The sequence below is a fragment of the Gopherus flavomarginatus genome, chromosome 16 (genome assembly GCF_025201925.1).
Source record: "Gopherus flavomarginatus isolate rGopFla2 chromosome 16, rGopFla2.mat.asm, whole genome shotgun sequence".
Classification (NCBI taxonomy): Eukaryota; Metazoa; Chordata; order Testudines; family Testudinidae; genus Gopherus; species Gopherus flavomarginatus.
Genome location: NC_066632.1, coordinates 4515424 through 4536519, shown reverse-complemented (window position 1 = coordinate 4536519; position 21096 = coordinate 4515424). Strand labels below are relative to the sequence as shown.

Sequence of the window (21096 nt, the reverse complement as noted above, 5' to 3'; positions counted from 1 at the left end):
ACTGAGGTCAAAGCAGCTTCACTCACTGCGAGCTGATATGACTGTTCTAATTATTTGTATTACCTGAGATTAGGGGCCCCTTGTGCTAAGCACTGGACATACCCAGATACAACCCCTGCCTTGACAAGTTACAATCTAAATCCACACTGGGTGGATTTATTGAGTCACAGGGAGATCGAGTGACTTGTGCAAGGTCACACCAGAAGTCTGTGGCAGAAACAGGAGCTGAGGCCTGAACTCTTCAGGCCCAGCCCAGTGCCACAACCACAAGACGGTCCTTCCTGTCTCTAATGACTGCTGGAGCGTCAGTTATTAGTTATCATAGCAGTCATACTGGGGCTGAATTTGTACTGAAACCTCAAGAGAACATCTAGGAGTCTCCTCTTCTCTGTTCCTTTCATCTTCATCCCTCTCCACCCCATATTATCTCCTCGTCACTCTACTCTTGTGTGTGACATCTTTTTTCACGCTCCTCTGCCTTCCCAGGGTTTGATGAAAATCCGCAAGGAAAAACCCGCCAATTCATCAGCCACATAAAATGTAGGGAGTCTCTGAGGCTGGAGCTTAACAAAGACTACTTGATCTGGGGACTCCGCACAGACTTGTGGCCTAGAAAAGCTGAGTAAGTAGCCTCCTGTGGTTATCCTTCCTTAGTCACTTTCAAGCAGACACGCCCTTAACTAATTACCCTATCAATTTTAGGTACCTATCAGGCCCCCATTACTGTACTTTCTGAGAATCTCACAATATCAAATGTATTTATTCTCACTATGGGAGGCAGGGCAGCATTATAACCCTCATTTAACGGATTTGTAAACTGAGGCACAGACAGCCTATGGTCCAGGTCCTCAAAAGTATTGAGGCACCTAACTCCCACTGACTGGCCTTAGGTGATCTCTCCAAAGTACCAAAAGGGAGTTGCTGGAGTTGCAGGTTCGTCTCGTAGTCTAACCCTGGACCACCATTCCTCACAGGGGCTACCCAACTATTTCACCAGTGCAAATCACATTGACAGTGCAATTTCATGGTCCCTGCATCCAGCCACAGCTGTTCCTAAATCACTTGGGTTTCAACTGGGTACAAATATAATGAATTAGGGTAAAAACTGCACCTAAAAATGAGCTTCACCAACAAAGATGCAGCTCACAGAGGCTAAAAGTTCTATCCTCATGTTGTATCTGGAGCATTGCATGCTGGGATTTGTAGTCCCTCTGTACTCCATGGGCTGGACCTATAAAAGGGGAGGCAACCTACTGTTTCTCTGCAAGTCGGATATGGCCCTTAGGCCTGGGTGGATTGTGAGCCGCCTGTTTTGGGAGGCTAGACCCCAGCCCTGCCTGTTCTGTCTCTCCTTCTGACTGGAGCCCCGAGCCCGCCACCGTGGCTGCCAGCCCCCTTGCCCCAGTTCCGGGCTGCTCCAGCTGGCCAACCTGAGTCCTCCCAGCCCTGAAGCATTGGGTGTCGCAGCCCCAGTGCCCCCAGCCCCGGAGCGCCGAGTGCTCTGTCCTCAGCGCCTCAAACACCACCAGCCCCAGAGAGCCAGGGAGCACCAGCGCCAGGGGGGGCCCCAGCACCAGGGGCACCCAACTGCCTCATGTCCCGAGCCACAGGCCAGCCCGTGCTAGCCCTAGCCCTAGCCCTATGTGGGCTGTGGCCAGGGGCAAGCAGGAAGGAGCTCAGGGCAGAGCATGAGTGTGGCCATGCCTGGCTGTTTGAGGAGACTCAGCCTCCTCTGGCCTGCCATACCCACTGCCCATGCCCTTAGGGAAACACGGCTGCCCTTGAGGAACTGAGCAAACAAATTGAACAAATTTTGTGCTTCATTGCTCACCTTTCTGCCTGTCTGTCGCAGGCTATCCTACATCATTGGCAAGGACACCTGGATCGAGAAGTGGCCCAACGAGGACGAATGCCAGGAGTCAGATTTCCAGAAACTCTGCCAAGAATTCCTTGAGTTCTCTGAAACCATGACCATGTTTGGCTGCCCAACCTAAACTTGGACCCAGCTTTCCCAGCAGCTCCAATGGGACAGTTTGAGCTGAGATGGAGCATCACACTCAGGTGGAGACATCTCCACTCAGAGCCCCAATGCTGCTGACACTCGCCACTAGCCCTGTCCTCTTTGGGGGTTTCACTCTCTTTTCTTCTTATTGTTTCTATATATATAAAAGGCTGATTTGTTACCCAGGCCTGCTGTCTGACTTTTTACCAATCTTTACATGGTCTTGTCATAAACAGATAGCTAAGGGTTAATGTCTCTTTCACCTGAAGCACCTGACCAGAGGACCAATCAGGAAACCGGATTTTTTCAACTTTGGGTGGAGGGATTTGAGTGTCTGAGTCTTTTGTCGTCTGCCTGCTTTCTCTGAGCTTTGGAGAAGTAGTTCTACTTTCTAATCTTCTGTTTCTAAGTGTAAGGACAAAGAGATCAGATAGTAAGTTCTATGGTTTCTTTTCTTTGGTATTTGCATGAATATAAGTGCTGGAGTGCTTTGATTTGTATTCTTTTTGAATAAGGCTGTTTATTCAATATTCTTTTAAGCAATTGACCCTGTGTTGTATCATCTTAATACAGAGAGAACATTTGTATGTATTTTTCTTTCTTTTTATATAAAGCTTTCTTTTAAGACCTGTTGAAGTTTTTCTTTACTTCAGGGAAATTGAGTCTGTACTCACCAGGGAATTGGTGGGAGGAAGGAATCGGGGAGATCTGTGTGTTGGATTGCTAGCCTGATTTTGCATTCCCTCTGGGGGAATAGGAAAGTACTTTTTGTTTCCAGGATTGGGAACAGAGAGGGAGATTCACTCTGTTTGGATTCACAGAACTTGTGTCTGTGTATCTCTCCAGGAGCACCTGGAGGGGGGAAGGGAAAAAGGAGTATTTCCCTTTGTTGTGAGACTCAAGGGATTTGGGTCTTGGGGTCCCCAGGGAAGGTTTTTCAGGGGGACCAGAGTGCCCCAAAACACTCTAATTTTTTGGGTGGTGGCAGCAGGTACCAGGTCCAAGCAGGTAACTAAGCTTGGAGGTTTTCATGCTAACCCCCATATTTTGGACGCTAAGGTCCAAATCTGGGACTAGGTTATTACAGGTCTACAATATAGTTCTATAAGTAACCAGCTACTAGGATCATGGGTGCACAAGAAGCACCTTAAATTAGATTAGGATAGACAAGCATGAATGGATGGCTAGATATGCATGGATGGATATTTGGGAGAGAGTCTTCTGTACCACTGTGTGCCTAGGGTGACCACACATCCCGTTTTGGCTGGGACAGTCCCTTTTTTCAGCCCTGTCCTGGCCATCCCGACATTTTGTCAAAAAAGTGGGGTGTTGAGGAATGTGCAGGGACAGGAAAGCGTCGATGTCACTGCTCAGTCTAAAAGATACCATCAGAGATACTTAGTTTTGCAGGTCTCAAACTGTGGATTTGTGTCTCCAGAGATAATATGCTTGTTAACAGTAAAAATGTTTTTAAATAAATACATAAATATATAAAGGTGAGAAATAACAGACCTCAACCCTATTGTCCCTCTGCAAATTTGTGTACACAGAGTCAATCCCTAACCTCTCTCTAAAAGTGCAAAGTTTCAAAAAGTTCAATGAATAGAAGATTGTTGGGGGCAAAATAGATCTGAACAAGGAGAAGTCTGAGACAGGCAGTAGAAACAAAAGTGAAACTGTTTGAGCAGCATATTCCAGAAGCCTTGGGGTCTTTCTGAATGTAGCCTTCACTGATTTGAGATCTACCATACTATTCTCTTACTAGAAAGGAATATGTATAATGGCAGCAGGCTGTAACAGAGACCCAGTTTGGGAACAAGAACCATTCAAGAAATATATGTTTGCAGATGTTTTAAAGAAAGTCACACCAGTGAACTGGTGGGAGTCAGTTAAGCACTTGGATTCAGAGACTGTTGAGGTGATAATCTCACTTTTAAGAGCAATAGGTATATTTTCTTCCTTTGGATTAATTCATTCCAAATTGAGAAAGAAGGAAAGCTGGTTTTCTTTTCCAGATTATGAACAAACAGGAAAATGAAGGTGAAGACGACTGAGTTAGCTGCAGAAGCCAATATTTTAAGTTTCTCATGTTGACCTGACTGACATAGTCAATTTAATTTTTTTTAATATTTCATTTAACTGTTTTAGTTAAACAGTTTTAACAAAAGCAAACCTGATTTTTAAAAAATGTGAACATTTAACTAAATTCAAAAATTCATATGCTTGTTTTGTTAAAATATATATTTGCTGTTGAAGAAAAAAATCCAGAATACATAAAGTTGTTGTTGTTTTAGTTAAATAAAACAATTTAAATGTATGTCTGGTGATGTTCTCCTCCTAATACAGCACAGCAAGAAAATCCTCCAACTATTAATGATTAACCTGTTGAATAGGAAATAGTTCACCTCCCAGTGACTTCATTGACATCTGCTTCAATTACCTTTGGTAAATGAAATAACCAAACAGTCATTCATTTTCTGATATAGCTGTAAAACTAATCTGAAAAGTTTTCAAAATAAATCACTTTAAAAATGTATAGTGTGTACCTTCTAAAAATGAAACCTACATCTATCTCTGAGTTGTGAAGAATATGTATTAAGATTATAACAACCAACAAGAATGCACAGTTATGTAGAAAACCATGATTAAATTGAGTCTGGCTCCTGGCATGACACTACTCTACCCAGACTCTGGGAAGCTCAGCCCTTAAAGACCCATTTCCCCATACATAGGGTGACCAGACATCCCATTTTTAAAGGGACAGGCCTGTATTTAAGCCCTCCTGCAGGTGTCCTGACTTTTTCTTTAAATTGGGCAAATTGTTACATATTTTGTGGTAATATGGTAAAGTGAAAATATGCATCTTACATATCAAGGGCTGCAAACCAATCCCCCTGTTCCAGTGCTGGAATGATTGTAGCTAATGTAACCCTCCTGAATTGTTGAGTTCTGTTGAATGTGTTCAGCTTCCTGAGATCGACGATGGGTCTCCAGCCTCCAGATTTCTTCTGCATTAGAAAATAATGGGAATAGAAACCCTTCCCTCTCTGACATACTGGCTCTATCGCTCCCAGTTGTAGGACATGTTCCACTTCCTGTCTCAGGAAGGGCTCATGAGAGGGATCCCTGAAAAGAGACAGGGAAGGAAGGTGGGTAGATGGGATGGAAAGAAACTGGATGGTGTAGCCTGTCCTCATAATTTCCAGAACCCATCTGTCGGAACTGATAGTTCACCAGGTTGGATAGAATGGCATCAGGCGGTTGGTGAAGAGATGGTTGGTGGGATCTATTGTTGGCAGCAATAGTTGGGGGAGATTTGACAAGCCCTCGACCAAACCTTCATATCTGCTGTTTGGATGTTGATTGTTGTGACATGATGGAATGGGAGTTTGGTCCACGTCTGGTCAGCGTCTGTCTATGTCACTGCATAGCGTATTGTCTTGGTTGCTGTGTGTATGGGATTTGTCTGGGTCACTCTGATGTATAATACTTGCCTTGTTTGCATTTTGCTGTAGGCATATAAATGCCAAGAGATCTGAGAGTGGCTCTCAAGTCTTTCAATGAGTGGAGTGACGCATTAGTCTTGTCGGCGAACAATTTTGGACTCTCGAATGGAAGGTCCTCTACCGTGGCTTGGACTTCCTTGGGGAATCCTGAGAGGTGAAGCCAGGAGGCCTGGCACATTACTATGGTGGTAGCTATGGTCCTTGGCGCTGTGTCAGCAGAGTCCAAAGATGTCTGGAGGGCTGTCCTAGCTAAGAGGTGACCCTCAGAGATGAGCAATGTAAACTGTTCTCTTTTGTCCTCTGGTATTCAGTCGAAAAAGTCAGAGAATTTGGAATAGTTTATGTAGTCGTACTTCGCCATAGGGGCTTCATAACTGGCAATTCAGCAGTGAAATGTTGCTGATGAGGAGGCCTTGCGGCCAAGTAAGTCTAGTCTTTTCCACTCCTCATCAGAAGGGCTGGTTCTGGATACGTGTTGTTTGCCCTTTTTGTTAACTGCATCAACTACCAGTGAATTTGGCTAAGGGTTTGTGAATAGAAATTCCATCCCTTTTGGAAGGATGTAGTATTTTTTGTCCACCGCTTTAGATGTGTGCGGAATGGTAGCTCGGGTCAGCCATATATTCTTGGCAGGTTCCGTGACTGCTGAGTTAATCGGAAGGGCAATCTCGGAGCAGGTGGACATGTGGGGTATGTCCAAGAGAGAGACTTCCTCTCAGGTTGTCTGGAGCATGTCAGCAATTTTTTTAAGAGATCCTGGAAGTCCCTGAGATCTTCCCCAGCAGTGGGTAGAAGGGGCATAACATTCTCCTCCGGTGAGAAGGAGTTACAGATAGCAGGAACTGCGCAGGAACTGCCTCCTGATCTAAGATTTCTTCCGCCTCCTCAGAATTCTGTTTGGCAGGAATGTCTGGTGGCACTGTGTATTTTGGTGGAGAGCGTCTGTGTACCTCCATGTTGCCAGTTCTGGCATTAGAGCAGAACTGTGTATAAACTGCCCGTGGGTGCCAGAATGACCACTGAGGTGGGAAGGGAATAGGTGGGGGGGGGTGACCAGACCACCCTTTAAATTCAGACCCTGGAGGAGGTATAGGTCACTCCTGATGTGCAGACCAAACACTGCCTTGCATCGGTGGAGAGTGCTGGGAGGAAAAAGCCTCCCCTTCCTCATCTTCACCCTCCTCACGAGAGGAAGGAGGAGCGGCTGTAGCTGGTGAAGTGAATGGAAGTGAAAGTGCTGAAGCAGTGTCCGTACCGAGGAGAGGTGAGCAAGGAACTGTGGAGGCTGTGGTGCCAAGGAGGACGTTTTCTGCCTGCTCTCCTTAGCACCTGCCTGCTTAGAGTCTGCGGCTTTCACAGTACTGCCAGTAAGTTGGGGAACGTTTCCACTCGGACGCGGTCTTGGCAGGGGCAGTGTTAGCTCTCCTCTTCCCACGTCCTCTAGGGGACAGGTTCCTTCCCTTCAGGGGCGGGGTGGGGGGAAGGGAGATCTGGAGGAAGCTGCCTGTGGCCGCAGGGCAGCAGCAGAAGTTTGCTAGCCCATGTGTGAAGTGCCACTGAGGGACGTCTCCATGAGGATGAGCTTCAGTTGAGGGGCCCGGGCTTTCCTAGTCCAGGTCTTAAGAGATTTTGGCACGTGAGTTTTGCCGCAAGCCCCAATCACTGTCTAAATTGCGCGCGTCCCTCAGAAAGTGGAATGGCCTCGCAATGTTTAATGCCAGATGCCCCCGGCATTCTGAGGAAAACAAATGAACCAGCAAATACTGGACTGTTCCTGTATTTGAATCTTAAAGGTGGGCACATCTGGGCTGCCTGTCCGCACCCTCACCCACTACTTACCACGGCGCGGGACAGCCACTTACAGGTAGGAGGTGGTGACAGCTGTTTTTCCTTCTCCTGCCCCCGACTGTGAGGGGACAAGCTTGCAAGCTCTGAGTCCGGGAAAGAAACTGAGCAGTGCGTCCCACTGGGTAGATAGAAAGATTAACCTAAATAATCTATTGTCTATTGCCCCAGCCTATTCCAAACATATTACACACGGCCAATTTCACTATCGTCCTGGAAGTTGGCTTTATTAGCAAACCAATAACCAGATACCAGACTTCCCAGGGCAGTTTCCTTTTCCCAGGGTTGGCTGTTTCTTAGGTTCCCCAGTAGGATCGCTGTGTCCCAGGTTGCACCAATAATGGGCTCTGTGGATGCTGAGCCCCTGTGAAACTCAAGCCTTCATAGCTCACGCTGTGGACCCCCCAAAACGGAGGCATTCAGAATTAAAAGCTGCTTTTGCTATTTTGGTTCTGAGCATCTTGGCTAATATCACACAGCAAACCCACAACAGGAACAGAATGGGGTATCCTTCCTCCCCACCTTCTTCTCTGACCATTAAACCATACTCCCCTAGCGAGGAGTAGAACCCAGAGCCCCAACCACTCAATCCTCTTCTTTAACCCATAGATTGCAGTCCCCTCTTTAAGCTAGAGTAGAACCCAGAAGTCCTGACTCCCAGTTCCCTTCTCTAACCATTAGATAACCCTCCTCTCCCTCAGCTAGGAACAGACCACAGGCCAGTTCTACCCACTGGATCCCACTCTCCCCCCAGCCCTGGAAATAGAACCCAGGACTCCTTAGTTTTGTGTCTTAACCACAAGATCATCTTTCTTCTCCTTCCTGGTTTTTCCTCGATGTAGAAGGTAAACAAGACCTTATGGCACAGACAGGTTTCTCTTGGCAAGTATGATCTCTGTGATTGTCCCACCCTGCCGCTGTCCCAGCATCTCTGAGCCCTGACTCTGCTCCCTCCCCTTCACTGCATTGCCAGGGAACCAGCAGAACGTGCAGGTTGTTCAGGGGGGTTTCGTTTGGCTGAATATCCTTTTAAAAGGTTCATTTCCCCTCCAAGTGTCTGAAAGTCATTCCAGAATGGGGGGAGGGTGTTCCAGACCTCACAACAGCCCTGGGGTTCATGGGACTGTCCCATTTTGACACCCCCCCCCAAACCTCCTGCCCTAGTTGGAGTGAATATTTCCTGCATCCTCAGTTGCCCAGAGGGGAGGGACTAAAGGGGCAGTTTGCCTTGGGCCCCCAGTTTGAGGGGTCCCTCAAACGCTGTGGCACTGTGACCTGGTGCACGGGTTTGCAATCCCGCTCAGATATGCCCTGCTCCCCTCCCCCCGACACCACCTACGGAGGGGCGGGTGAGCCAAACGTGTGTGGTGTTGTGAGCCCAGGTGCTAGGCTGCAACTCCACTCACATTTGGCCCGTCTGCCTGCGTCCAAAGAGGGCGAGTGGGCCAAACACCTGAGTGGCGCTGCGTTGCATTTTAGCCACCTGAAGTGTTGGGGGGGAGTTCTCTGTGCAATACCTAGATAAAACGCACCTGCATTACAAAACCACAGGCACGAGTAGGCAATGGAATGGACCAGAGAGCTGAAATTGACAATCTCACCATAGAGGGCCCTATCTCCTAGATTAGGAATGGAGGCACATTGCCGAGGGACATCCTGCACCTTTGCTATAAATAGAGACCATCAATCCATTGGTCAAGTACGGGGTGGCCAACCTGTGGCTCTGGAGCCACATAGAGCTCTTCAGAAGTTAATACGTGGCTCCTGTATAGGCACCGACTCCGGGACTGGAGGTACAGGTGCCAACTTTCCAATGTGCCAGGGGGTGCTCACTGCTCAACCCCTGGCTCTGCCCTCACTCCACCCCTTCTAGCCCCCTCCCCTGAGCCTGTTATGCCCTCGTTCCTCTGCCTCTGAGCCTCCTGCACGTCTCAAAACAGCTGATCCGGAGGTGCAGGGAGGCACTGATTGGCGTGGCTGCCGGTGGGCAGGAGGCACTTGGGGGGGAGAGCTGATGAGGGCTGCTGATGTATTAGTATGGCTTTTTGGCAATGTACACTGGTAAATTCTGGCTCCTTCTCAGGCTCAGGTTGGCCACCCCTGGTCTAGTACCTTCCCCCAGCATGACATTCACTAAGATCATCCTCTTAAAGTAGCCTCTTCTGCTTCCCAACTAAGGGGCAGGGACGCTAACACACCCCACCTTCCTTTTATTGAGATCAAGTTAGTGTTGCGGGTCTGGGAGCTTCTGCAATTATATATTAAAAACTGTGGGGGGGTTATCTCACAACAGAAGAGGCAGCCGAACAAAAAGCAGATGATTCTGGGGGAGGTGGAGTCTTCTGGTGCCATGGGAGGCTCTGCTGTCTACCTGCTGGCTGTGTTTGCAGTCAGCTTGTCAGCCATGTCTCACAGCCAGATGCGGTAAGTAACCCTGGGATTCTGAAGCAATGGTCAGTGGAGATCATAGTGTATGCGTAAGTGGGGGAATGGTCCCGTTACTGTGGGGAACTTTCCTGTCTTATACATGACCCCAGTGAGATGGGCTACCGAAATTATCTGGGTCCTCACTCCCACTGCCTTTACCCCTAGGCCTGTCGGACCTCGAGAGCTCCCCTTCCACTCTCCTGTGTGGCAGAGTCCTTGTAACCCCAACAATGCTGGCCCCAGGATTCCCCAAACTTGTCATGATCGCTTAGGGCAGGGGCTAGGGTGTCCCTGCTCTGGGGTGCTCTCTCTGCACTGGATGCTTCCCTTACCCACTGATCATTGCATACAGTTCAAAGCAAATACAATTTATTAAACAATCAATTAAAAAAATATGGAAAAAATGGAAAAGGTTAAAGGAAAACCAGTCACCCCGCACTGTGGCATGGGAACACCACAGCCAGGGTCTCTGGTGTGTCAGGGACGTTCAGTCTGTTCCTCCTCACAAGTCTCAGGCCCTGGCTGTGCTGCAGGGATGCTGCAGGTTGGACACTTGCTCTGGCGGTGGCCATACACCCCAGGCTCTAGGTGGCAGGACCCTTCTTCCCAGTGTCGCCCCTGCCCCGTGGGAGTTACGATCCCCCTCAAAGTCTGGCCTGCAGGGCACCTTGGATGGGGGCATATCTCTGCACTGGGTTTGAGGCCCAGGTCCCCCTCATTCCCCGCAGCTGCTCACCGCACTCGGGTCCATACAGCTGCAGCCCCAGCTCCACCCTGTCTCAGCACGGCTGCTGATGCTGCTCTGCCTCCAGCTCCCTGGGCTGCTTCTCTGGCTCTGGTTGCTTCAACTTTGCTCCCAGCACAGGTCTGCTCTGGGGGCTGCTTCTGTGACTCTGCTCCCAGCTCTGACCTGCTTCCTGGGCTGCTTTTCTGGCCCCTCTGGCTGGCACGGCTCTGCTCCCCAGCTCAGCTTGGGCCCCTGCTTTCTCCTTAGCTCGGCCCCACGCTGACCCAGGCAATTCCAGCTAACAGGGAGGATGGGACCCCCCTGGCCTCCTGACTCCCTGATTACCCTGGCCCCCATCAATCAGACTGACCAGGAGCATTGGCCTCTCCCCATTGTTCCTGGGGACTGTCAGTCTCAGGGATCTGATTTCCCATCGACCCTTCTTCTTTCTTTAGCTACTGGGAGCTAGCCAACCAAAACACCCCCGCTGAGTTTTAGTAAGGGGACAACAGTCCCCTTACATATTTGTGGGAATGGGGCATTTCCCTGAAAAGACCCTGGCCAAAATTCACAATAGGGAGTTGGGGGTCTGCAGTTTTAAGTGCCCAACTTGAGACCCTTTCGAGGCCTGATTTTCAGAGGGGCGGATGCTCTAAAACCCAAGATCCCTTATAAAGTTGCTGAGTCACTGCTGAAAAGTCTGGTCCCTGGACATGGCACAGCAGTGCCAGCACCAAGTCTTTAAAAGACGAGTCGGGCCTCCGAAATCACGGGATTGGTTGGACACACAAGATTTTTATAAAAACAACAAACTGGGGGTTCTTTTTATTTATCTTTGGGTTTATGAGCCTCTAAGGGTCATGCTCAGGCCGCCTTTTCAAGCTATTGTCCCCGATCAGCAGTGCTAGGAACTTGCATTTGGTGCCAACGAAAGCCGAGATCCTCACCATTCACAGGACTCCGGGAAGCTGAAGCTTCAAGGCAAAAACCAAATCTTGCGAGACTTGCAGTAAAATCATGAGAGGTGACAACACTGGCCACATGCTCTCAGTTTTGACTCTGCATGTGGGATCGGGCTTGTGGGTGGCTCCCCTGTGAAGGGCTAGAGGCCTGGGACCAGCCAACCCTAATTACTAAGGTGGCTCACCTGAGCAGAGGTCAGCTGATTTCCCTATCAAGAGCTTAGAGCAGCAGGAAATGTGGAGAAAGGGGCATTTCTAGGAAGAAGAAGCCTTTTATTCTATTTAATGTTAATCCTACTTGTCAGGGTATGATTCCCCACTCTGAACCATAGCATCCAAAAGATGGGGTACCTGCATGAACCCCTCTAAGCTTAATTACTAGCTTAGAAATGGTAGAGCTGCCATCACCCCAAAATATAGTGTTTTGGGACACTTTCTGGCCCCCAAACCCTTCCCTGGAGACCCCAAGACCCAAAACAAAGGGAAATAAACCATTTCCCTCCTTTCTTCCTCCCAGGTTCTCCCCTCCCTGAGTTACACTGGGAGAACACTGTGATTCAACTCCTTGAATCTTAAAACAGAGAGGAAATTCACCTTCCCCCCCTTCTCTCCCCCTCCCAGACTCTCCCTGAGATAGAGACAGTGATCCTAAGACAGAGAGAAATCAGGCTTTTCCTCTCCCTTTCTCTCCTTCCTCCCACCAATTCCCTGGTGAGTCCAGCCCCCGTCCCCTGGGGTCTCACACAAGAATAAAAAAGAACAATCAGGTTCTTAAAAAGGAAAAGCTTTTAATTAAAGAAAGAAAAAAAGTAAAAGTTATCTCTGTAAAATCAAGATGGAAAATGTGACAGGGTCTTTCAGTTTATAGACACTAGAGAGAATCCTCTCCCCAGCACAAATACAAGTTACAGCAAAACAGAGATATAATCCCTCCAGCAAAATACACCTTTGCAAATAAAGAAAACAAACATAAGCCTAATCCTCCTTATCTACCTAGTACTCACTATTCTGGACACATAAGAGCCTGTATCAGAGAGACTGGAGAGAAACCTGGTTGCACGTCTGGTCCCTCTGAGCCCCCAGAGTAAACAACAACCAAACACTAACAGCACACACAAAAACTTCCCTCCCTCAAGATTTGAAAGTATCCTGTGCCCTGACTGGTCCTCTGGCCAGGTGACAGCCAGGCTCACTGAGCTTGTTAACCCTTTACAGGCAAAAGAGACATGAAGTACTCCTCTTCTATTAACCCTTAACTATCTGTTTATGACACTACTTCATTGGGATCAGCTCTGTCAGCTACAGTCTCTGTTTGTTCTGGATCTAAGGTTCATAGGTAAATAACACCGACAATTACATGAGCGTCTGTCTTTTAGTACTTTTATTAAAGTTACCAACAAAGTTATAAATGTCACAGCATATACAATTCCCAGAGATAAGTATCATGTACCAGTTATACCTACCGACATACTCACATCCTTCTAGATAGTGTTAGAGTCTGTTGGGAGCTTATGGATGGATCAATGCAAGTGTGGTTCCTTCGAGAGTTTCCCATAGGAAGCTCAATTTTGCTGCTCTGGGCACCCTTCTTCTGTGAGTCTGTCTATACCTACCTCTGTGTCTGTACATGGAAGTGTCTGTGACATTATTGATATAAACTGGGACCATATAGAACATGGTTTGCAACCAAGGTCCTGTAGTGACACCAAATCTTATGTAAAGGGGGCCATATAAGATATCTAAAACCAGATTCTGGGTTGCTGGTTGTGATTATGGTGTCTATATGTATGTATCATTTTGTAGTTGAAGTTATGAGTATTGGCTCTGTACTGTCTGTGTTTCAGATTTGTGCTGTGTTTCTGGGAAGCATCCCAGACAAGTTGGTGTTAGCTCTGCCTAGCCTGCTTGATGGCCCATTAAGGACCATCAGCTACACAATTGACCCATGGAGAGAAGGCAGATACCCCTTGTAACTCAGCAAAGTATGCAGGGACTTGCCCATGTGACTCCAGACTCCATTTTGCTGTAAAGCCTATAAAAGTCTGATGCCTCATCTCCATCTTGTCTTCAATCATGCTTCTTACCTCTGGAGGGACTTTGCTACAAACTAAAGCTCTGAACAAAGGACTGTTGACCCATCCCAGCTGTGGATGTTCTCCAGAGGCTTGATTTAAACCTGCAGTTTATTCCATCACTGCTACAAGCCTGAATTAAGAACTTTGCCATTCCTGTATGTAATTGATTCCATTTAACTAGTTCTTTCTAGCTCTCATCTCTATCTTTTTCCTTTTATGGATAAAACTTTAGATTTTAGATTCTAAAGGATTGGCACCAGCGTGATTTGTGGGTAAGATCTGATGTGTATTTTGACCTAGGTCTGGGGCTTGATTCTTTGGGATCGAGAGAGCCATTTTCTTTTATTGGGGTGTTGGTTTTCATAACCATTCATCCCCAGGATGAGTGGCACTGGTGGGGATACTGGGAGATGGGAGTGTCTAAGGGAATTGCTTGTATGACTTGTGGTTAACCAGTGGGGTGAGACCGAAGTCCTCTTTGTCTGGCTGTCACTGCCCTGCTTTAAGCAATTTGTCCTGAATTGGCACTCTCAGTTGGGTCCCGCCAGAACAGCATCGTCACAGTCTCAGCCCGCTCTTTCTGCCTGGTCTGTGTCCCCTGGAAACACAATGGACTGTTATCTCAGAGGGGAGCCACGATAACTCTGAATGTGGAAAGTGCTGTAGGTGTCGGCACAGAAACACGCCCGTTTCTCAAAAGAGCAGGTTCGCCCTCTGCGGTGGCCTGGTGCAGATCTCCTCCCCTCTCCCCTGGCGTGGGGCACAATAAATCGAACTGACAAGAGAGAAGGCTCGGAACAAAGAGGTAAACGTCTGAGGGGAGAGAATTACACAGATCGCCAAGGGGTAAGTGTAAATGACTCAGAGCTAAATAACAAACCCGCCCAGTGACACAGCAGCTCTGCCCTGCCAGCGTGAGGCTCAGGCCCAAGAATGAAACTAAACCCTCCTGGCATTCAGGAAATCTGCCCCCCAGCGTGAAAACCCCCGTTGCTTTCTCCCCCCATTCCCAGCACTGGCGTGGCGGGGTGACGTCCAGGACCTCGACTCCGCCGGTAATTGAAACCCTTGGAGGAGGAGCACTGGGGAGTCCCTCGCTGGACGTCAGGGCAGACGACGCAGACCAGGAACCCGCTGGATGGGGACGTTCCCCAGGCGCAGGACAGGTGAGAGGGTAACGTGTCGTCTTCCTTCCCTTTCACTCCGGGCACGAATGGTGATCTTCCCTGACGCACGAGTGCCACGGAGCCCCGAAACCGCACACACGGTCGCTGTGATGGACGGTCCCATCAGCCTGTGACCCCAAATCTTCTACAGAATCTACGATGGGAAAACACGGTACGATCCGCAGAAAGGCGGGAAACAGGCTGAGGTGATGAAACCTTGGGGATCGCCCACTGGCGGGAAAAACCCGTTCAGACCAGTTTTATCCAGACCGAGCTGACAGTGAACAGAAGGTCACAAGATGGAGTCACAAGATGACAGTTTTCAGACTCCATCTTGGATTGTCACAGTGTCCTTAAAATCACTGATCATTGGGTCTGATACCCACAAATAATTTAATAAACCACATGTAATGAACCAGAGAACAATACAACAGTCCATAACCAACAGGACCCTGAATTCTATAGGCTGTGTAGTTTCTCATTAACATTAGCGTACCACCTTTATCTTGCGGTTAAGCCACCTGTTTGAGACAATATCTGTTGTTACAGCATTTTATTATTCAAATTTAAGACCTTATGCTTTTGCAATATTACAGTTGGTACCTCTTTCCCATAAGTTTTCAGGTTATTTCTCAGTCATGGACTTGCACATTCATTTCTTGTCTCCAAGACCTAAAATCCCTAAGCAAAAGTCTTGCAAGTGGGGGGAAACTGAGGCAGGGGGCTGCCTGCTGGACTGATTTGAGACCATGACGGGGTGCGTGAGAGTAGGCCACCCCACAAAAGGGCTGTTGCAATGGGACAGCTCTAAGCACTGAATGTTTGCAAGGCAGAAAGAAGGTAACCACAGTTTTGTGTCTGGGGGATACAACACCAGCTGCCCCAAATTTACTGCTGAAATTGACAAGAAATTCAAAGCCAAAGCTGAAGCCCAGGTAAACAGCCCTAATACTCAGGCCCTGGATCTGCAAATACTCATGCGCTTAACTTTCCAACTCTGACCTATCCCTCCCCCAGGATTACGCTGCTCTCCGGAGCAGATATTGTCTCTTTGTTATACGAGTGTGCAGCACCTACAGCTACATACCTCCCATTTTTGATCGGGGCCTCTAGGTGCTCCTCTGATACACAGAATAAATAATCAGACTGTAAGATCTTTGGGGCAGGGACTTTTTGGTTTTTGTTAGTACAGTGCCTAGCACAATGAAGGGGGGCAACTCCTACGTGCCACTGTAATATAGCTAACACATAATCTCAATTTGCAGATTGCTGCAATGTTATGCTGGCTTCTCCTGTTGCAAAAAAAGAAAGAAGATACATTGCAGCCCCTTTCTTGCCTGTGAACATAACTAAAACAGCTCTGACAAACAGGCTAGACATAAAAATACAGACACAAAGAATGAGAAAGAAAAGCAAAACATATAGGCCAAAAAAAATTATATAAACATAAGAAGTGCAAATTATCTGGTTTATCTGGATAATCAAGACAGGAGACAAAGGTCTCTGGGTTCTGCTCCTGAGGGTGGGAAGCTATGTCCATGTACGTGGAATGTCTATTGGTTGAAAAAGGAAACTAGGGGTCAGGACTCCTGGGTTCTCTTCTCAGAACAGCGAGGGAATATTGTCCAGTGTTTAGAGCAGAGAACCCAGGAGTCCTAGTGTGACATTCCAATTTGATGTTATCTAGACCGGTGATTTTCTAGGCTACTCCTGGCTCGGAGGGGACAAGCTTGCAAGCTCTGAGCCCAGGAAAGAAACTTCCCAAGCTGCTACTGAAACTTGGCCTGGAGTGTTTGCTGCTAGAACCAGATCCGGAGCTCCTGCCTGCACCCTGCACTCTGGAGAAGCAGCTCTGTTTTAAAGGACCACAGTCTGCACTGTGCACTCACTGACATGGCGGTGCCCCAGTGTGCCTCACTCACCACTCTTGCAGCCGGGGGGCTAGAACCAGCTGCCTGTCCCTACCCCCACTTGCCAGGCAGACCCTGCAGAGCTGTGCGCCCCGCTCCGAGCAGTCATCCCTGAGCAGCAGCCCATAACGGCTTGTTCACAGTTACAAACTTTTAAGAGTTACAAACAACCTCCAATCCTGAGGAGTCCATAATTCTGAGATTCTGCTGTACTCCTGGCCGTGCTTGTTACATAATTAGTCTCCTCAAAAAGCTGTTACCTGCCTCTCAAGGGGTTTCATCCACAAGGATTCAATTTGACTCCAGTATGAGGGATTCGTCTTAGCTTAAAACAGCTACTGGGTATGGGAACCCATGGTCAAGAGCCATCGTGATGTCATACTGGCTGCCACCTAGTGCTTTGTGCAAACCGGGCAGCTGCACAATTCTGTAATGTATCCAGCCGGGCTGGTATCAACCTGCTCCTCAGAACTTATGTGGTCATGAGGTGGGGGAGCTGCCTCTTGGTTAGCTACGGACTTACCTTTCTAAGCTTCCGAACCTCAGCCCCCCTTAGATCCTCATTCAAGCTGCATGGTTTGAAACGTGTTTAGACTGGAAACTCTTTGGGGCCAGGGCTGTAGTTTTGTTCTTTGTTCATACAGCTCCTAGCACAGGGTCTATGGTCTGTGACTGGGGGTTTTAGGTGCTACCACAATAAAAAATAATAAAAGGGATCCACGTGAAAAATTCGCCAAGTGTTTCAAGCTTCCGAGATCTGCCACTTTGTGCAACATCTTGTTTCCGCCTCATGTTTGTGCTAGTGCTTCCAGAATTGCAACAGTAAATGCACTGAGGCCCCGATTCTCATAGGCTTTGAGGAGCCTAATTCCTATTGGTTTCAACAGGAGTTAGGTGCCTAAACACCTTTGTCATATATATAAAGGGCAGGGTAACAACCTTTATGTATCCAGTAACATAAAATCCCTCCTGGCCAGAGATGCAGAGGTGCAGATTCATTTTATCTGTAAGGCGTTAATCAGTTCAATCAACATAGTTGACACCTGACCAGAAGGACCAATGGGAAAAGAAGATACTTTCAAATCTGGAAGGTGGGAGGTGGGGAGGTTTTGTTTGTGCTCTCTTTGTTGTTCACTCTAGAGAGAAAGAGAAAGAGAGAGAGCGAGAGAGAGAGAGAGACACGAAGCAGGTAAACCATCTCTTGAAAAGATACCTTGAAATGATACATATAAAATTACAGAAATTGTAAGTAAAGGCAAGGAAATGTGTTAGATTATCTTTTGTTTTCTCTTGTGAGTTTTCCCTATGCTCAGAGGGAGGTTTATTCCTGTTTTTGTAACTTTGGAGTTGAGCCTAGAACGGACTCCTCTGTGTTTTAAATCTTATCATCCTGTAAAATTACGTTCCATCCTGATTTTACAGAGGTGTTTCTTTTACTTTTTTCTTTATAATAAAGTTCTTCTTTTATGAACCTGATTGATTTTAGTATCGTAAAAATAAAGGGTCTGGCCTGTACTTTTATTAAAGGTAATTGGTTGGTATATTATTCTCAAACCTCCCCAGGAAAGTGGCTGAAGAGACTTGGGGGGATATTTTGGGGAAATAGGAACTCCAGGTGGTCCTTTTCCTGAATCTTTGTCTAAATCACTTGGTAGTGGCAGCAATACCGTCCAAGGACAAGGAAAGGATGTGTGCCTTGGGGAAATTTTTAACCTAAGCTGGTAGAAATAAATGTAGGGGGTCTTTCATGTGGGTCCCCACATCTGTATCCCAGAATTCAGAGTGAGGAGGGAACCCTGACAAGGGCTAAGAGATTAATCCTGTTCCCCTTAAAGTCAAAAGCAGGACTCCCACTGACAGCAGATTATTGTATTTGGGGAGGGCCCAAGCCCTACTTTCCCCTGTGCAAGTCCTGCCTCACACACACACACCCTGTGCAGGGCTGGCATTGCCGCTCCCCCCTCCCTGCACATTCCTTTGCACCCCACGTTTTTGGCAAAAAGTCAGGATGGCCGGGACAGGGCTGAAAAAAGGGACTGTCCCAGCCAAAACAGGATGTGTGGTCACCCTAGGCACACAGCGGTACAGAAGACTCACTTTCAAATATCCATCCATGCATGTCTAGCCACTCATTCATGCTTGTCCAGCCTAAGCTAATTTAAGGTGTTTCTCATGTACCCATGATCCTAGTAGCTGGTTACTTATAAAACTATATTGCAGACTATGTAAAGATTGGTAAAAAGTCACACAGCAGGCCAGGGTAAGAAATCAGCCCTTTATATATCTAGAAACAATAAGAAGAAAGGAGAGAAAAACTCCCAAAGAGGACGGGGCTAGCGGTGAGTGTCAGCAGCACTGGGACTCTAGGTGGAGATGTCTCCACCTGAGTGTTATGGTCCCCTTTGCCCACCAGAGGCTGCTGTGTTGCCAGAAGAGAGTGTGAATGCTCCAGGGTGGAAGCAGCCCCAGTTGCAGATAGGGAAGAGGAGAAGCTGTTCCTCACAGCACTATGCCCGTGGGGCCAGGTCACGAGGCACAGGATATGGGAGGTCAGACAGCATGGGGCACATGGGGCTGCTGAGGGAGGGGATCACAGACAGGCATTCAGAAGGGCTAGTGGGAGGACGGGCTGGTACTAAATGGAAGTGGGGGTGCATGAATGCATGGGTGCAGGAGGGAGAGGGATGCAGGAAAACGGGGTGGGGTAGCTGAGTGGGGGTGCTGGGCCATATAGGACAGGGAGGAGGGTGCAGAGACATGGGGGAGGGGGCTGGCTGAGTGGGGGTTCAGGAGCACATGAGAATGGGGGAGGAGGTGTGGCTGAGAGGGATCAATGTCTACAGGTTCACTAGCACACATATGCCCATGACAATGGACCAGCTCAGTCAGTGGTGGTACTTTCCACTGCCCCCAGCCCAGACAAAGACACTCCTCTGAGACTCCTCTTTATACACCAGTACAAAGATACACCAATACATTGTCCCTCCAACATGGTTCGTTACCACCCTTTACCTTGTACATGTTGGTTCAATCAAAACATCTCTGTCCATCACACTGTCATCTGACTTAATCTTTCTGAGGGGGTCATTCTATCCTTGTATTATCTTTGGGGAGTGTGTTCATACCATATTTGGCATTGGGATGTTCTGGTACCACCTTTCTGAAATGTGTTTGTGTGAGTGTCCTGTGCCTAGCACTTCTCAGGAATGTGTGTGTTTTTGTAGTACCAGCCCTGTGTTTGCCAGGTTCTGTGAGCCTGCACGCAGGAAGAGTCTGACTTCTGCTCACAGCCTGCCTCTTGCTAACTTTGCTTTATATTAGCAAGTTTTGACCACTACTTTAGTTCAGGCCTCACACCAGGCCTCTGATACAAGGCCTAATGTCTCAGGCTCTTTTTAGGAATGTCCAGTCAAAAAGGGACCCTGTACAAAGCCACTAAAAGTCTAGACTAACAGACGTTTTGGAGCATGAGCTTTCGTGGGTGAATACCCACTTCCTCAGATGCATGTCATCTGACATGCATCTGAGGAAGTGGGTATTCACCCACGAAAGCTCATGCTCCAAAACGTCTGTTAGTCTATAAGGTGCCACAGGACTCTTTGCTGCTTTTACAGATCCAGGCTAACACGGCTACCCTCTGATACTTGACACTAAAAGTCTAGTTGGCTGCAGCACCAGTGGGGCAGGCAGGCTTTGTGCCCAGCTCCACACGACTCCCAGGAAGTGGCTGGCATGTCCCTCCTGCTCCTATTTGGAGGGGCAGCCAGGGAGACTCCACGTGCTGCCCCGCTGGGATTGGGAAATGCAGCCAATGGGAGCTGTGGGGGTGCCTTCAGGCGGAGGCAGAGTGTGGAGTCCTCTGGCCACCCCGCTGCCTAGGAGCCAGAGGGTCATACCGCAGCTTCCTAGGAGCTGCCCGGACTTTCTTCATCCCTGGAAAATGCCTGGGCTGCCTGAGGTCAGCGCTGCATGGAGCCCACACGCCAAACCCCCTCTTGTGCCCCAACCCCCTGCCCCAGCTCAGAACCCCCTCCCACACCCAAACTCCCTACCAGACCCCTCTCCCCAGAGCCCACCTGCCCATCCAGAGCCCTCACTCCCTCCCGCACCCCAACACCCTGCATGGTGAAAATGAGCGAGGGTAGGGGACAGAAGCAATGGAGGGAGATGAATGGGGTGAGTGGGGATGGAGCCTCGGAAAAGGGGTGGGGCAGGAGGCAGGGCAAGGGTGTTTGGTTTTCTGCAATTAGAAAGTTGGCAACCTTTCCTCCACTTTTTGTCTTTTTATGGGGAGGACATTTACCTATCATCCCTTAAAAATTATAATGCACGGATGGAAGATGACCCAGTGGGCTAAACACTGTTTTTTGTCACCTTACTTTTCCATCCATACATTCATGCCTCATCTATCCCTTAGTCTGAAAGCTCCCTCTTACAACCGATGGACAGATTTTATTCTCTCGTTGTTTATAGTCC

The 21096-nt window shown here is 48.2% G+C and overlaps 3 protein-coding genes across 3 annotated transcripts in view; all 3 read left to right on the top strand.

The window, feature by feature from the left end:
- LOC127035327 (A.superbus venom factor 1-like) overlaps positions 1 to 2055 on the top strand; it is a 116764-nt gene extending 114709 nt beyond the window's left edge. Inside the window, exons 39-40 of the mRNA XM_050925060.1 lie at positions 487 to 622; positions 1853 to 2055. Coding sequence (XP_050781017.1) covers positions 487 to 622; positions 1853 to 1994 — 278 coding nt within the window. The 3' untranslated portion in view covers positions 1995 to 2055. The remainder of the gene's footprint in view (positions 1 to 486; positions 623 to 1852) is intronic.
- LOC127035326 (complement C3-like) overlaps positions 1 to 2183 on the top strand; it is a 190556-nt gene extending 188373 nt beyond the window's left edge. Inside the window, exon 41 of the mRNA XM_050925059.1 lies at positions 2062 to 2183. The gene's annotated coding sequence lies outside the window, so the exon portion shown is untranslated. The remainder of the gene's footprint in view (positions 1 to 2061) is intronic.
- Positions 2184 to 9670: 7487 nt separating this feature from the next.
- LOC127035328 (A.superbus venom factor 1-like) overlaps positions 9671 to 21096 on the top strand; it is an 85054-nt gene continuing 73628 nt past the window's right edge. Inside the window, exon 1 of the mRNA XM_050925061.1 lies at positions 9671 to 9777. Coding sequence (XP_050781018.1) covers positions 9671 to 9777 — 107 coding nt within the window. The remainder of the gene's footprint in view (positions 9778 to 21096) is intronic.